Source organism: Moschus berezovskii, chromosome 23 (genome assembly GCF_049115385.1).
Source record: "Moschus berezovskii isolate FMDL1 chromosome 23, NW_MosBer_1.0, whole genome shotgun sequence".
In the NCBI taxonomy this organism is placed as follows: domain Eukaryota; kingdom Metazoa; phylum Chordata; class Mammalia; order Artiodactyla; family Moschidae; genus Moschus; species Moschus berezovskii.
Genome location: NC_142482.1, coordinates 31,622,406 through 31,640,728, shown reverse-complemented (window position 1 = coordinate 31,640,728; position 18,323 = coordinate 31,622,406). Strand labels below are relative to the sequence as shown.

The following is an 18,323-nucleotide window of genomic DNA, read 5'->3' as shown; positions in this document are numbered from 1 at the left end:
TCACCAACTCAATGGACATGAATATGAGCAAACTCTGGGAGATAGTGAAGGACAGGGGAGCCTGGGATGCTGCAGTCCATGGGATTGAGAAGAATCGGACACAACTTAGCAAGTAAACAACAGCAGCAACAAATTAATCAAGAAAATCCAGACTGGGGAGAATCCTAAAGGACAAATAACATGATTCTATGATCAACAACGGCAAACTGTAAGGAAGGAAATAGAAGACATGGAGGAGGACTCTACATAATAAGAAACATGAAAGACAGAGTAGTTTAGATCCCAATTCAAGTAACTGGTGAGGGCCAAGTGCATAGGCACTCAGTCTTGTCAGATTTTTTCGGACCCCATGGACTGTAGCTTGCCAGGCTCCTCTGTCCATGGAATTATCCCCAAGCATACTGGAATGGATTGCCATTTCCTTCTCCAGGGGATCTCCCTGACTCAGGGATCAAAGCAATGTCTCCTGTGTCTCCTGCATTGCAGGCAGATTCTTTACTCACTGCGCCATCGGGGATTTAAGTAAAGGAAATGTTAAATAAAGGAAGGAGCGAAGGAAGGGACAGCAGGACAGGACCAGGGAGTGGGTGGAGAGGGCCCAGGAAGGGAAGAGAACATTTGTAGTACCGTGAGAGAAATGTGAACCCTAGTAGGACATTTGATGGTACTAAGGAACTAGTCTTGCTTTCAGGAGTGTGTGTGATAAGTATTGTGATTTCAAAAGACAAGCCCTTGTCTTTTAGAGATAGACAATGAAATGGTTACAGATGAAATGATACGATGTCAGAATAACAGAGAGTGTCAGCTCCCAGGGACAAGCAACACTGGTGCTCAGACTTGAACTTGCACCAGAATTACCCAGAGGTCTTGTTAAAATATAGATACTGGTCCAACCTACCCAATCTTGGATGTGGCTCAAGAATTTGCCTTTCCTCACATGGAACTCTGCTCAATATTATGTGGCAGCCTGGAAGGGAGGGGAGTCTGTGGGAGAATGGATACATGCATATGTATGGCTGGGCCCCCTTTGCTATTCATCTGAAGCTATCACAATATTGTTAATTGGCTGTATTGTTGTTGATTTAGTCGCTAAGTCATGTCTGACTCTTTTGCAACCCCTCGGACTGTAGTTCTCCAGGTTCCTTTGTCCCTGGGATTTTCCAGGTAAGAATACTGGAGTGGCTTGCCATTTCCTCCTCCAGGGATCTTCCTGACCCAGGGATCAAACCTGAGTGTCCTGCATTGACAGCCTGATTCTTTACCATAGATCCCTTGGGAAGCCCAAAGGAACTCTAAGGTCAAACAAATCCAGATTCTAATCCAGGCAATCCATGATCAGCTATACCTCAATATAAATAAAAAGTTTAAAAAAAAAAAAAAAAAGAATTTGCCTTTCTAACAAATTCCCAGGTGCTGTTGATACTTTTGGTCTGGGGAACCACGCTCTGCCAGGAAGCAAGATGGGTCCCAAGCTATTGTTGTGCTTGCGTGGTGGGTATATGAAAGGTTATTATAGTGTTCTCTCAAATTTTGAATACGTCTGAGTTTTCAACAATAAACATTGAAAGCAAACTCAAGTGATCCAGAAGGATACATAGAGGGAGCAAAGCCTCTGACAACCCATAGTTGTAATGGGAATATCTGTGCTCATGAGCAAGTAAGATTTGGCTGCTGGTTTGGGGACTGGAAGGTCCCCATCTCTTCCTGCCCACTTGGGGCTCAGTACCTCAGGTCGCTGTCAATCTGAGTGTCCTCCTGTGAGGACCTTCCTAACTCCAGACCCGGAGACATCCCTATGTGTCTGAGTCCTTCTACTTGCCTTTTTAGATTAATTTATTTCTTTATTCACTCACACTTCAGACATTACCGAGAGTACCTAAGTGTCAGGAACTTTTCCTAGCCTCTGAGAATACAGCCGAGAACATACATTCCAGTTGGGGTTGTAGAGAACAAGTCAAGAATTAAGTTGTTGAATAGTTTCAGACAGTGAAAAGTGCTGTGAATAAAATTAGAAGGAAGATGCCAGATAGTGTTTGAGTCTGTGTGTGTGTGTGTGTGTGTGTGTGTGCACAGGCATGCACACATGGACACACGTATTTTTATTTAGGTGATCAGGGAAGACTACTCCACGGAGATGACCTCTGAGCTGAGATGAGCCTGATAAGAAGGAGCCAGCCATGCAGAGATCTGGATATTTTTTTGATAAAAGCAATAGCAAGTGCAAAGTCCCTGAGATCAGAAAGAGCTTGGCATTTTGTTGTTGTTGTTGTTTGGAATCCAAACAAGACCAGTTAATCTAGGGTTTGGAGAGGAAAGGGAGAAATGATGGGCTGAGATGTGAGAGCAGACAAGAGCCAGGGTTCATAGGACCTTGTAGCCATAGCCCAGTGCTTATATACAGGCTGCCAGCCATCCCCCAGCCATCAAAAACACCTTCTATCTAGAGAAACAGGGCACAATTTTAACAGGGAAGTGTCCTAGGGATTTTAATCTATAGGAAAGTGTTTTGTGTAAACAGTTGAATAGTATAATATAGCCAATTTGTTGAACCAACCTATTAAAAATCCAATAATTTTATTTCAAAATCACTACTTGCTCTCGATGCCTATAATTTCACCCTAAAAACACTATTTACTCAATGTAAAATTTGATCTCCTATAACACTGAGCTGGCCAAAAAGTTCATTCATATTTTTTTGCAACAACCAATGGAAAAACCTGAATGAACATTTTGGCCAACCTGATACTACCCACCATACAGATTCCTCTATGACAGGTAACACTATAAGTTACCAATCATTTCATGCTAATAGAAACAAATTGAGAAATGTGTCCTTGAAAAGATATTTTAAAAGAAGAATGTATAAAGTTAGTGGACTCAGGAGTACAAGAATCTCCAGGAAAGAAACAAACTGAAAAGGAGAAACCGAAGCTGTGTTTCTATTTTTTTTTTAATGTATTTTATTTATGTGTTTATTTTTGGCTGTGCTGGGTCTTGGTTGCTGCGCAGGCTTTTCTCTAGTTGCAGAGAACAGGGGCTTCTCATTTGGTGGCTTCTCTTGTTACAGAGTACAGGCTCTGGGGTGTGTGGCCTTCTTGAGTTGTGACTCCTGAACTCTAGAGCACACGCTGTCTAGAGCAGCTGTGTCACTTGGGCTTAGTTATTCCATGGTATGTGAAATCTTCCCGGACCAGGGATCGAACCCGTGCCCCCTGCATTGACAGGAGAAATATTTCACCACCAAGCTCCCAGGGAAGCCTCTAAAATACCTATTTTACAATTTGAGGTGAAGCTTTATTTTCTGGAGAGACTAATGTCCTCCTGCCAAGATGTGTCAGAGCAAGGCTCTTTCTCTTGAATAACACGTTTAACCTTTATGTGCGCACTCAGTCAGTCAGCTGTGTCCGACTCTTTGTGACCCTATGGACTGTAGCCTGCCAAGCTCCTCCATCCATAAGATTTTTCCAGGCAAGAATACTGGAAGGAATTGCTATTTAGTCCTCCAGGGGATCTTCCCAACTCAGGGATCGAGCTGCTGTTCCTCTTGCATCTCCTGCTTTGGCAGGTGGATTCTTTACCACTGAGCCACCAGGAAAGCCCCGAGTAACCTTTGTAGCTCTTCCTTAAACAGAAAGTGTGAAATAATTCACAAAACCCTATAAGCAAATAGAGAGATGGTTATAATGGGTCACCCCTACTGCCTTGTTGCTCTTTGATCAGCTGTGGACCTGTACGCTAGATTTAACCTCTGAATTGTAGGCCTCTCTTGTTGCAGAGCACAGATTTCAGGGCACACGGGCTTCAGTAGTTGCAGCACATGGCTTCAATAGTTGCGGTGCATGGGCTTAGTTGCTCTGCAGTATGTGGGATCTTCCAGGACCAGAGACGGAGTTGATGTCCCCTGTGTTGCAAAGTGGACTCTTAACTGTTGGACCACCAGGGGAGTCCCTGTATTTTTCCTTTGCTCTGGATATTTCTAGTCTGCACCCCCTACCTGGGGGATCTCCTCACCCCTTCTCTATCTGACAGACTTTTACCTATGTTTGAAGATCAGAGCAGAAGTCAAGTCCTGCTCCTTGAGGCTCATCTGCCCAGGTCCCTTCAGCACCCATTGCTCTTTCTCCAGTGCTCCCACCAAGTGCCATCTGCCTGTCCTTTGCCACTGCCACCATTGCTGTGTTGTGTAGGTGTTTGTCTCCATGTCTTATCTTCTCCCCTGGATTTTAAGCCCCTTGAGGATAGTGAATTTTACTTATTCATCATTTTAGAGGTATCTCATCATTTTATCCTTCAGAGCAGCTGGTAGAGCTCTGTACATATTCATCACTCAGAAACTGTTAGCTGAATTATCTGTTGACAAAATTTCATACTCCCCACAGTGCCCTAGAAACACAGTACATACTGTACACACACACACACACACAGAGTTTCATCAGTCTAAATATTTCTATTGGTGAGCTGATTTCATTAATCACATGGATCATAGCCTTATCTAACTCAATGAAATTAAGAGCCATGCCATGTAGGGCCACCCAAGATGGACAGGTCATAGTGGAGAATTCTGACAAAATGTGGTCCACTGGAGAAGGTAATGGCAAACCACTTCAGTATTCTTGCCTTGAGAATCCCATGAACAGCATGAAAAGGCAAAAAGATAGGACACTGAAAGATGAACTCCCGAGGTGAGTAGGTGCCCAGTATGCTACTGGAGATTAGTGGAGAAATAACTCCAGAAAGAATGAAGAGACATCCCAAAACAAAAACAACACCTGTAGATGTGACTGGTGATGGAAGTAAAGTCTGATGCTGTAAAGAACAATATTGCATAGAACCTGGAATGTTAGGTCCATGAATCAAGGCAAATTGGAAGTGGTCAAACAGTAGATGGCAAGAGTGAACGTTGACATATTAGGAATCAGTGAACTGAAATGGACTGGAATGGGCAAATTTAACTCAGATGACCATTATGTCTACTACTGTGGGCAAGAATCCCTTAGAAGAAATGAAGTAGCCATCATGGTCAACAAAAGAGTCTGAAATGCAATACGTGGATGCAATCTCAAAAATGACAGAATGATCTCTGTCCGTTTCCAAGGCAAACATTCAATATCACAGTAATCCAAGTCTATGCCCCAACCAGCAATGCTGAAGAAGCTGAAGTCGAACAGTTATATGAAGATCTACAAGACCTTCTAGAACTAGCACCCCAAAAAGATGTCCTTTTCATCATAGGGGACTGGAATGCAAAAGTAGGAAGTCAAGAGATACCTGGAGTAACAGGTAAATCTGGCCTTGGAGTATAAAACGAAGCATGTCAAAGGCTAACAGAGTTTTGCCAAGAAAACACACTGGTCATAGCAAACACCCTCTTCCAACAACCCAAGAGAAGACTCTACACATGGACATCACCAGATGGTCAATACAAAAATCAGATTGATTATATTCTTTGCAGCCAAAGATGAAGAAGCTGTATACAGTTAGCATAAAGAAGACCAGGAGCTGACTGTGGCTCAGATCGTGAACTCCTTATTGCCAAATTCAGACTGAAATTGAAGAAAGTAGGGAAATCTACTAGGCCATTCAGGTATGACCTAAATCAAATCCCTTAGGATTATACAGTGGAAGTGACAAATAGATTCAAGGGATTAGACCTGATAGAGTGCCTGAAGAACTATGGACGGAGGTACATGACATTGTACAGGAGGCAGTGATCAAGACCATCCCCAAGAAAAAAGAAATGCAAAAAGGAGGCCTTACAAATAGCTGAGAGAAGAAGAGAAGCTAAAGGCGAAGAAGAAAAGGAAAGATATACCCATTTGAATGCAGAGTTCCAAAGAATAGCAAGGAGAGAGATAAAGCCTTCCTCAGTGATCAATGCAAGGAAATAGAGGAAAATGATAGAATGGGAAAGACTAGAGATCTCTTCAAGAAAATTAGTGATACCAAAGGAGCATTTCATGCAAACATGGGCACAATAAAGGAGAGAAATGGTATGAAAAACTAAGCAGGAGATATTAAGAAGAGGTGGCAAGAATACACAGAAGAACTATACACAGAAGATCTTCATGACCCGGATAACCACGGCGATGTGATCACTCACCTAGAGCCAGACGTCCTGGAATGTGAAGTCAAGTGGGCCTTAGGAAGCATCACTACGAAGAAAGCTAGTGGAGGTGATAGAATTCCAGTTGAGCTATTTCAAAGATGAAAAGATGATGATGTGCTAAAAGATGATGCTGTGAAAGTGCTGCACTCAATATGCCAGCAAATTTGGAAAGCTCAGCAGTGGCCACAGGACTGGAAAAGGTCAGTTTTCATTCCAGTCCCAAAGAAAGGCAACGTCAAAGATTGTTCAAACTACCACACAATTGCACTCATCTCACATGCTAGCAAAATAATGCTCAAGATTCTCCAAGCCAGGCTTCAGCAGTATGTGAACTGTGAACTTCCAGATGTTCAAACTGGATTTAGAAAAGGCAGAGGAACCAGAGATCAAATTGCCAACATCCACTGGATGATCAAAAAAGCAAGAGAGTTCCAGAAAAACTTCTGCTTTATTGACTATCCCAAAACCTTTGACTGTGTGGATCACAACAAACTGTGGAAAATTCTTAAAGAGCCGGGAATACCAGACCACCTGACCTGCTTCCTGAGAAATCCGTATGCAGGTCAAGAGGCTACAGTTAGAACTGTACATGGAACAACAGACTGGTTCCAAATCGGGAAAGGAGTATATCAAGGCTATATAGTGTCACCCTGCTTATTTAACTTATATGCAGAGTACATCATGCGAAATGCCAAGCTGGATGAAGCACAAGCTGAAATCAAGATTGCTGGGAGAAATAGCAATAACCTCAGATATTCAGATGACACAACCCTTATGGCAGAAAGTGAAGAAGAACTAAAGAACCTCTTGATGAAAGTGAAAGAAGAGAATGAAGAAGTTGGCTTAAAACTCAACATTCAGGAAACTAAGATTATGACATCCGGTCCCATCACTTCATAGCAAATAGATGGGGAAACAATGGAAACAGTGAGAGACTATTTTCTTGGGCTCCAAAATCACTGCAGATGATGACTGCAGCCGTGAAATTAAAAGATGCTTGCTCCTTGGAAGAAAAGCTATGATCAACTTGACAGCATATTAAAAAGCAGAGACATTACTTTACCAACAATGGTCTGTCTAGTCAAAGGTATGGTTTTTCCAGTAGTCATGTATGGATGTGAGAGTTGGACTATAAAGAAAGCTGAGTACCAAAAAATTGATGCTTTTGAACTGTGGCATTGGCGAAGACTCTTGAGAGTCCCTTGGACTGCAAGGGGCTCCAAGCAGTCAATCCTAAAGGAAATAGTCCTGGATATTCATTGGAAGGACTGATGTTGAAATTGAAACTCCAATACTTTGGCCACCTGTGATGCAAAGAACTGACTCAGTGGAAAAGACTCTAATGCTGGGAAAGATTGAAGGCAGGAGGAGAAGGGGACGACAGAGGATGAGATGGTTGAATGGCATCACTGTCTCGATGGACATGAGTCTGAGCAAGCTCTGGGAGTTGGTGATGGACTGGGAAGCCTGGTGTGCTGCAGTCCATTGGATCGTAGAATCGGACACGACTGAGCAAGTGAACTGAACTGAACTGATTAGACTCACTTTCTTTCGCTTTCATTAAACTCACATGTAACCCAAAAGGAGGATCAACCAGAAAACTTCTATGCCTTCAGTCTAAAAGGTCACCTTTCTCATCTGCCTGCAAAATTTGACCACTTTGTCCAGTCTTGGGTTAGAAAGGCACCAATCTATTACCAATCGTGACCTCTGATAGCCACAGAAGGTGCACCTGCACTCTACTGGGCATCGATCCTGCCAGAATGTCAGTCTATTCTACCGGTACTTTTATAACCAATGATAAAATGAGAACGATTCGGGTTTTTTTTTTTTTTTCCTTTACTCACTTCTGCTGTGAAGGCTGTTCCCGTTTGGTTTGTTCATACATTAAACAATTACTGCCTTCTCATGCCAGACACTCGCTAAAGTCTCAAGATATAAAGATGAATTATCCCCAGCCCTGCCCTTCAGGGGTTCACAATCAGGAAAAGAGACTGAAAAGGCCATTGGACAAGTTCAAAGTCTCGGGTGAAATCAAGCCTTGAGGTTCTGACAATGACCCACATCAGTGCGTTTGCTTGTTAGACTCTGCCATCTGTCCCTGCATGAGACGTTTGCTGGAACTCCTTCCCACTAGCCGCTTTGGGTTTGAATGACCTTGGCGACAGCCTGAAATCCAGAGCTTCGAGGGGTGCTTTTAGAGTTCCTGGTCTGCACTTATGTGCTTCAAATAGACATTCACAAACCTCTAATTATCTCCTTTTACCAGGCTGCCTAAATGACTGATGCCTAGCTCTCTTAGTCACTCCAAGAATGGATTTCTATTTAGCCCATGTCCGCCCGAGATGCATTAGGGTACCCAGAACATGTGTGTCCGCTCCGAGAGGCACAGGGCAATTAACAGAAGCCAAGCAATTTGCAAAACGCCTCAACTTCCTGCTCCTTTCTGAGGCAGAGAAATTGTCACACCTTAACCTCAGCAGGCTCATAGGCAGCATAATTCTCCTACCCACCCCCATCCCAAACAGAGTCTCTGGTGTCAGATGTCCGCCCCCCTCCCATGCCCCACCCTGGCTTTTTGCAAACATAAGCACTCGGCTGAAACAACAGCTATGACTCAGTTCCTAGCGAGCTACTGCCTGAATTGATTTAGTCTGAGTTCAGATTTAGCACATAATCATGTTCAATTTGCTCCACTGCACTGCCTAGAGATAAAAGGCTGGGGGAAAAAAAATAGCTCCAGCTTGTCAGTCTTTGTGGTGATGTCATTGCCATCAGAGAGCCGGCCGCTCTTACTCTGCCGTGCTGCCTGAGCCGCGGCGGGCTGTGTGTGTGCGCGCAGCCGAGTGGGTTCAGGTGCCCGGCTCGGCCATCCCCAGGGCAGGGCAGCGCCCGGCTGGCCCCGGCACCATCTACCTGGAAGGTTCTTCGCAGCCCGCAGGACTTGGAGGCTGCCTAACTCTTTCTTGTCAATTCCGGAGGGGGAATGCCAGCCCCTAGCATGGACTGTGATGTTTCCACTCTGGTTGCCTGCGTGGTGGATGTGGAGGTCTTTACCAACCAGGAGGTTAAGGTATGCACCTGCAATCTTCTGTTTCATTGTTGCTGTGTGCAGAAGCTGCCAGCAGCCTTGTTAGTTTAAGGGAATAGGACTTTGATTCGTAGTTTTCAGCTCAGGATCTGCGCTAGAAATGCATGGGGTGAGTGCCTGGCTCTGTTAATTAAAATAAGTTAGAAGAGAGACCAGGACATTCATTTTGCATGTGATAAGGTTTGAAAAATCATTGTGTCTTCTTGCCTTTCCTATTAGGCGATCCCCAATCAGTCCTTTTCGCAGTAGACATGTTTTCATAGTCTCCGTGCCAATAAGAATTGCTAGTCCTTAGTGTTTTGAGGGGTTTTACATCAAGGACTCAAAGAAGAAAGCGCGTATAATAATGATCGCACCCAGGACACCCCGATCATGGGACCTTAACCCCTTCCTGGAATGTCCCTTACATAGGCCATGATGTGCAAATTGAGCAAAAGCTTTTCTAAAGACAGCAGTTTTCAATCCCCAGCTCTCAGAAAATCAAAGTTGGAAAAGAGCTGTCTAAATTTCCTTTGTCAGGCAGAAGAAGCAAGTCATTTCCCCTGAACAGTTTTCCATAAAGAAAGTTCCGGCATAAATAAATTTCGCATCTCGAGATGGAGTATCCTAGGGCGCTGGTCCTCCCCGAGTGTCTGCAGCAGTTTGTCATGGGTAATTGTCTCCTGGTGACACACGTTCTCTTTCCTTTTGCCCCTGTGGTTTTGTGTTCTGAAAAAGGTGCCATGCTTGCGAAATGGGAATTTCGATTTCTTCTCTCATATTGAAAATAAGATCTAGCGGAAGCTTCTTATTTAAGCAGTTCACACACACAACAAAAAGGACAGTTGCTTATTGTGTGGCAGGAGGAAGGAAAGGGGAATCACACTGCGTGATCGTTTCCCCTCCTCCCCTTACTCTTGACTTACAGGAAGACCCGGAATTCTTTGTTTTGGGGTGCGCAAGATGATTCCCTGGTACTTCCCAGGTGGGAATGTGTGTGTCCACTAGCATAACGCATGGCTCTGTCATTCAAGATTGCGGTTTTGAACACTCTTTTGAACTGGATTCAAGAATTTGGTTTGCTGTTTCTGCATATTTTAAATGTGTGGCCCTGTGTTTACCAATTCTTATGGTAGCGCTATAACATGTCCACCACCTGTCATATTGAGGTTCAGAAAATTAGAATGGAATGGTTGGCTGCTGCCTACGGCTGTATCCACAGTGCAAACATGTGTGTAGACACAGTCTGGCTGGTCATACCTGCTGTATACACTCCAGAAGGGAGCAGTCTGCAAAGCCCCTCCAGTTTAAAACCTGTTCAAAGTCCATGGGTAACTGGGTAAAAGCTGTCTCTGAACACCAACTGGAATAGAATTGTGCGTACCTAAAGTAAAACTTTACAATGCCCTTCTATTCTTAACAGTTCTCGTTTAATTACATCCTTGTCCTGTGAAAATATACTTTTTTGGTCCATGAAATAATGGTGAGAAAATATTTCTCGAGGAACTGCTGTCTGCCAGACACTGTGCATAGAGAAAGAGAGTTTAAAATACGCTTATATGACGTAGGTATTTGTAATATAGAAATAGAACCATTTGCCCAATGTTTATCTTTTAAAATCATTATTCCATATTTTATTTTATTTTATTGAAATATAGTTGATTTGCAATGTTTCAGATGTGCAGCAAACTGATTCAGTTATATGTTTGTGTGTGTGTGTGTGTGTGTGTGTGTGTGTGTGAGTCACTTAGTCATGTCCAATTTTTTGCAACCCCATGGACTGTAACCCGCCAGGCTCCTCTGTCCATGGAATTCTCCAGGCAAGAATACTGGAGTGGGTAGTCATTCTCTTCTCCAGAAGATCTTCTGGACCCAGGGATTGAACTCAGGTCTCCTGCATTGCAGGCAGATTCTTCACCCTCTGAGCCCTTAGGGAAGCCTATATACATATACATATATATATGTTCTTTTTTCAGATTCTTTTTGATTATAGGTTATTTCAAGATGTTGTATACAATTCCCTGTGCTATACACCCGGTTCTTGCTATTTATCTATTTTGTATATAGGAGTGGGTCTGTTAATTCCTAACTTCTAATTTGTACTCCCACCCCCCTTCCTCTCTGGTAACCGGAAGTTTGTTTTCTATGTCTGTGAGTCTATTTCTGTTTTGTAAATAAGTTCATTTGTATCATTTTTAAAGATTCTACATATAAGTGATATCATATGGTGTTTGTCTTTCTCAGTCTGACTTCCTTCACTTGGTATGATCATCCCTAGTTCCATCCGTGTTGTTGTAAACAAACCCAATATTTCTTAAAGGCAGAGTATTTTGTGGAATTCAGGGGACACAAAATTCTTACAGCTGGTTGTACTGGAGTGGTTGGGATGGCGCCGTAGTGCATCCCAAGTTAAGCGTGGTACTTAACTTGGAGATGGGTAGATTTTGATACAGGAAGAGGGAGGGCACGGACATGGGAAGGCATCTGATTTTACAGGCAGGTGAGTCCATGCATTTAACTGCAATAGGATCTCTGTGAGAGACTGGAGGGGAAACGGGAAGGAGGGGAGGGATGATGAAGCCTCTCACACTTTCCATAAGAAATGTGTGGGGTTTTCTGAGAAGACTCCCACCAGAAAGATGCATTATATGTACTTCCTGCTAAATATTGTTAACTTGCAATCGCCATGGATTTGTTTCTTTGGAACAAGGTTCTAAATCCTTCTGTGCCTTAGTTTTCTTATCTGTAACATGGGGATAATAGTCATTCCTACCTCTTTGTCTTGATGGGAGAATTAAAGAAAATGATACATATAAAACAATTAACACAGTGCCTGACATATTTCATTTTCAATACATGTTAGCTGTTGCCCTCATAGTCATGATCACCTGTTCAGACATTCTCTAAAGGTGGTAAGTTACTTCTGCCGGTTTATTGGAATGTCCTATCTCTAGCTGAGTTTACAATGACAGTCCAGGACACAGAAAGCATTTTCCTTCCCATCCCCCCAAACACACACACACACACAACCTAGTAACTTAGCTATTTAATCATTTGAAATGAAACAGTAATCAAGCAAAATTAAGACAGGCCAAAGAGGTTGGTTGAGGAAACCTATATTTTCCTTGTTCAAAAATGAGCGTGGCTTAGTGGCATGAAGAGAGGGCTTAGTGGCATGAAGAGAGGTTCAGATGTCAAATTCTGGCACCAAAGTTTCACCGAAGGTAAACTTCATTAATCATCTCTTCCAGACTCACAGTGGAGCTGGGAGTTTCTTTCTTCTAAACCTTTAATATTCCTTGTCGGAGAAAAGGGAGGCACCCCAGGTGTGGATTTGCCTCACCTGCCTGCATCCAGCTTGCTTGATCTCAGGCTTTTTTGCCTTTTGCAGACTCTCCCTTTCTACCTGGAGCCCCCATGGAAAAGAAACCACACCAGGGTTATGCAATCAAGCAGACTCTCTTCACAAATGCAGTGATTTATTTGAGGGGGCAGAGGCAAACGCAAATGCAGTGACTTACAGCAATTCAGGAAACCTTATCTTCCATGGGGGATCTCTTCTGGTTGCACTGGGGGCCCTGCAGGCTCTCATCTCCTAAATTTTGCCAAAGCTGCTGGAGCAGCAGTGCCAAATAGATGAGGAAATAAAGTAAATGCACCCCCATATTTGTCTTTCTCCAGAAATCCCACTGGTAGTGTTGGGAACTTAGCTGTCTGATGGCAAAAGGATGCTCAGAAAGATAAAGAAACTCAAAACTCTGAGCTGTAGAGTTTGCTTGTGTGTGTTGAGTGTATGTGTCTTTGTATGTGTCTGTGTGTGTATGTATGCCTGTGTGTCTGTGTGTGTCTCTGTGTGTGTGTCTGCCTGTGTGTGTCTGTGTGTGTCTCTGGGATCTGTGTGTTTGTATTGATGTGTGTCTGTATATGTCTGTGTTTGTGTCTGTGTGTGTTTGTATGTGTCTGTGAGTATCTATTTGTTCATGTATCTGTGTGTGTGTATCTGTGCCTTTGTGTCTGTGTGTATCTGTTTGTTCGTGTATCTCTGTGTGTATGCAGGTGAGCAGGGTTGATTTTCTCGAGTATTCTTCTCATATTCTGAAAATAGTCCTCCCTACCCCCACCCTTCAACAAGGAGCCAAACTCATGGGGAAATGAAAGATCCAAAGATGGGTAATGAAATTTTTGTTTCACTTTAGTCCAGTGGTTCTTCAATCTGATTACACATTGGTATCCCCTTGGAGAGCTTTTAAAATATTGACAAGGATCAGGTCCCACGCCCAGGATTTCTAACTTGGCTGGTCGGAGTGGAGCTGGGCATAGATGATCATGTGTAAAGTAAGCATCTTGTGTGTTCTAGACACAGGTAGGTACAGGCAAAGTCAGTCCAGTATTATCTAGAATAACCTCTGCTTAAACACCTTGATCCATCCCCCTAAGCAAAGCCTTGATGGATGCAGTTTCAGAAGCAACATTTCTGATAGCTTAGAGACTTTACCTGTACCTACTGCCCCTTCTCTGCAGTGAGAGCTTCCCACACAGAAAGAGGGTGGATGTCTCCTCTCTGGGCTGGAGGGCTCCTAATTCAAGTCCAGGGATTCAGTTCTGTCTCCATGGGCATCCTTACGGGAGACAGGGGCTCATAAAGCTTCTTTCTGTTCCTTAGGACAGGCAGGAAACATGGCAGGTCTTATAAGAAGAAGATCAGAAGTTCCCAAGACCCTTGGAGCTGGAGATCTAGATGCAAACTATTTATACCAGACAAACAACGAGGTCCTACAGTATAGCACAGGGAATGGTACCCAATCTCCTGCAATAAACCATAAAGGAAAAGAATAGTTTAAAAGGGACTTCTCTGGTGGTTCAGTGGTTAGGACTTTGCGCCTCCACTGCAGGGGGCACAGGTTTGATCCCTGGTCCGGGGTCTAGAATCCCACATGCCCCATGGTGAAGAAACTCAGTAACTAAATAATATTTCTTGCACCATTAAAAAGCGAAAACAAAAAATAATACAAAAATCCATGATGAATAAAATATAAAAGTTTAAAAAGAAGAATATATATACATATATATATATAGATATGTATAACTGAATCACTTTGCTGTACAGCAGAGATGGGCATAACATTGTAAATCAGCTACACTTCAATAAAAAAATAAAAACCATACGTTCAGTGCACTTAACTCCTGACCAGGAGATACTCTAAGCACTGGGAGATGGACAAGACAACCATTCCAGCCCTCAGAGAGTGCACATTCTAACCCAGGAGGCAGACAGCAAACTAGTAAACAAATAAATGTATGCTATAATTTCCTAGGTGGCGCTAGTGGTAAAGAAGCCGCCTGCCAAAGCAGATAGATACAAGAGATGCGGGTTCAGTCCTGAGGTTGGGAAGATCACCTGCAGGAGGGCCCGGCAACCCACTCCAGTGTTCTTGCCTAGAGAATTCCATGGACAGAGGAGCCTGGCAGGCTATAGTCCATGGTGTTGCAGAGAGCTGGACACAACTGAAGCGACTTAGCACACAGCATGCGTGTAATTTCAGGCAGTGATGAGGGTTTTGAAGAAGGAGCAGAGTAAGGAGGTGAATTGCTGGAAGGGAGGTTGCACTGGGGGCCCTTCAAGTTCGTATTTCCAAAATTTTGCCAGGACTGCTAGATCAATAGTCCCCCAAAGAGGAGGAAATCAGGCAAATGCATTTCACTATATTTCTCTCTCCAAAAATTCCATTGACCACTTTTGAATGGGAGGCCAGTAGAAGCATTTCTGGCAAGGTGGCAGTTTCTTAAATGTCATTATTCTAGTGTCATTCAGGAATCTGAAATGAGTAAAAGGACCATGTGTCGATCTGAGGGAAAAGCATGCCAGTAGTGGGAACAGTGGAGGCAAAGAGAGGCCACGTTATCTGATGTGTCCTTACCCAGCCCTCCCTTTAACCTGTTTCCATCATTCATTCATTCAGGGACCTACTGAGGCTGTCAAGGTCTCATACCATAATTTTTATTTTTTTCATGCTGCTCCTTTTTGAAATTGTGCTTAAGCTAAATCCCTCATGTTATGTTTTAAGCCTGGTGGTTCTCTTGGAAGAGGGGGAAATAGAAGCAGAAATTTGTTCTCAGAGTAATAATTCTTCATACACTTGAAATCCTAGGATTGCTGTAGGACTGTTCCTTCCCATCTAGAAGTCCAGGGCCTTTCCAAGGTGACTCAAAAGTCCTACTTTCTCTCCTCTGCTTTTGAGAATGTCCCAATATCCTCCCAATCCATGCAACCTCGGGCAAGTCTCTTAACCTTTCTGGACACACAGGAATGATGCTGAGAAAAGTACTTGATGCTTTTTGACTTTCGTTTACTTTTTTCACATGAAAGTATATGACTGACTCATAGTCTGTGTCATGCTGTTGTGGGAGTTATGAAAAGAAAAAGCCAGCACATCTTGGCCACTTAGCACATTGAAATCTATTTGTCATTTGAACCGGTGAAAAATTCCATGACTAGTTTTGTTTGGCAGGATGCATAGGAGGAGAATGATGGAGCAGAGTTGGTATGATACGCTTTGCCCTCTGCTTTGGGAGGAGACAAGTGATGTAAATGAAACTGTGGGTACTGGGGGGTATCGCAGGATTGATCTGGAAGAGAAGCTTGTGGGTATTTGTTAGGAGAGCTTCTCAAGCTTCACACCTGTTTCTTATGCTTTGCAAATGCAGTGCTGGGCAGAGGACCTGGCTGCAGTCGACCTTTTTGGTTCTGTAGAGCTCTAAAGCTCTTTCAGAATCTTCAAAAACCACGGTGTTCACTCAGCAGCTTAGAAGGATTTGAGTTGTGTACAATTTCATTCTCAAACATTGAAACCCTCTGGAGATATTTGTGGTAAATTTTCAGTTCAGTTCAGTTCAGTCGCTCAGTCATGTCCGACTCCTAGCGACCCCATGAACCACAGCACACCAGGCCTCCCTGTCCATCACCAACTCCCAGAGTTCACTCAAACTCATGTCCATCGAGTCGGTGACGCCATCCAGCCATCTCATTCTCTGTCGTCCCCGTCTCCTCCCACCCCCAATCCTTCCCAGCATCAGAGTCTTTGCCATTTTAGGAACCAGATATTAAGTTGACAGAAACTCTCATTGTTCAATGGCTGGAATTTTATTTTTTTTAATTGGAGTATGATTGTTTTGCAATATTGTGTTAGTGTCTGCTGTACAAGAATGTGGATTAGTTACCTAACAGACTGGCTCCAAATAGGAAAAGGAGTACGTCAAGGTTGTATATTGTCACCCTGCTTATTTAACTTCTATGCAGAGTACATCATGAGGAACACTGGGCTGGAAGAAGCACAAGCTGGAATCAAGATTGCTGGGAGAAATATCAATAACCTCAGATATGCAGATGACACCACCTTTATGGCAGAAAGTGAAGAGGAACTCAAAAGCCTCTTGAGGAAAGTGAAAGAGGAGAGTGAAAAGGTTGGCGTGAAGCTCAACATTCAGAAAACAAAGATCATGGCATCCGGTCCCATCACTTCATGGGAAATAGATAGGAAAACAGTGGAAACAGTGTCAGACTTTATTTTTGGGGGCTCCAAAATCACCAGAGAAGGCAAAGGCAAGCCACTCCAGTACTATTGCCTAGAAAATCCCATGGATGGAGGAGCCTGGTGGGCTGCAGTCTGTGGGGTCGCTGAGGGTCGGACATGACTGAGCGACTTCACTTTCACTTTTCACTTTCACACATTGGAGAAGAAAATGGCAACCCACTCCAGTGTTCTTGCCTGGAGAATCCCAGGGACGGGGGAGCCTGGTGGGCTTCCATCTGTGGGGTCACACAGAGTCAGACACGACTGAAGTGACTTATCAGCAGTAGCAGCAGCAAAATCACTGCGGATGCTGATTGCAGCCATGAAATTAAAAGACGCTTACTCCTTGGAAGGAAAGTTATAACCAACCTAGAAAGCATATTAAAAAGCCGAGACATTACTTTGCCAACAAAGGTCCATCTAGTCAAGGCTATGGTTTTTCCCGTGGTCATATATGGATGTGAGAGTTGGACTGTGAAGAAAGCTGATCGCCAAAGAATTGATGCTTTTGAACTGTGGTGCTGGAGAAGACTCTTGAGAGTCCCTTGGACTGCAAGGAGATCCAACCAGTCCATTCTAAAGGAGATCAATCCTGGGTGTTCATTGGAAGGACTGATGCTAAAGCTGAAACTCCAATTCTTTGGCCACCTCATGCGACAAGTTGACTCACTGGAAAAGAGTCTGATGCTGGGAAGGATTGGGGGCAGGAGAAGAAGGGGACGATAGAGAATGAGATAGCTGGATGGCATCACCAACTCGATGGACATGAGTTTGAGTGAACTCTGGGAGTTGGTGATGGACAGGGAGGCCTGGCGTGCTGTGATTCATGGGGTCTCAAAGAGTCGGACATGACTGAGCGACTGAACTGAACTGAACTGATACATATATTGTGCTCCCTTGTGAGCCTCCCTCCCCCCCCCCAGAATTTTAAATAATATTTATTTCACATGACATCTCCAGACCATCTTTAGTTTCTGAAAACCAAAAAGGAATGTGTAGGGAGAATGCGTTGTGGAGGATGGGATGGCTTCCTCATGGCAGATTCTGACCCTCCCAACAAAAGCGTGTTTGTCCTCTGGTAACGAAATGGACTAGAACTGAGGCCATTTTGGAAATAAATGTGTTAATGTAAAACTGAATGTTAGACAGTAACTCTAAAAAATACCTGAAACTTAACATGTTTAAATGTGTACTGTTGAATATTATCTCACCTCTCATGAAAGTACCAAACACCTTTCAGAGTGGGAAGAAGGGATTTTTCACAAGTGACAGATGCTCCCTGAGAAGGTTAGCAACAGATTTCGCAACCACCTGTCACATCAGGGAAAGGCAAGGAACAATATTCAACTAATGACATGGTAAAGCAGGAAAGCCAACTGAAAACGTGCCTCTCTATTTAGAGTATTTTAACTGTGGGAAAGTAATTCAGATATTGACAGTTGCTACCTCTGAGTGTCAGATTTATTCAAAGCAATAACAACAAAACAGTGGCCTCATTAATGTTATTCTCCTAAAGAAGCAGATTTTAATGTATAACTCAGGGAGTACCCTTTGCAACCTTAGTGATTCTGAATAC

At 43.5% G+C, this 18,323-nt stretch overlaps 1 protein-coding gene across 5 annotated transcripts in view; it reads left to right on the top strand.

Moving 5' to 3' along the window:
• The window catches only part of RCAN2 (regulator of calcineurin 2), a 302,524-nt gene that overhangs the window by 183,726 nt on the left and 100,475 nt on the right, over window positions 1–18,323 (top strand). Inside the window, exon 1 of one of the 5 annotated variants that reach the window (XM_055407206.2) lies at window positions 8,760–9,179. The exons of the other annotated variants lie outside the window; for them this stretch is intronic. Coding sequence (XP_055263181.2) covers window positions 9,093–9,179 — 87 coding nt within the window. The 5' untranslated portion in view covers window positions 8,760–9,092. Of the gene's footprint in view, window positions 1–8,759; window positions 9,180–18,323 lie in introns of those variants that run through there. 5 annotated transcript variants of the gene reach the window in all.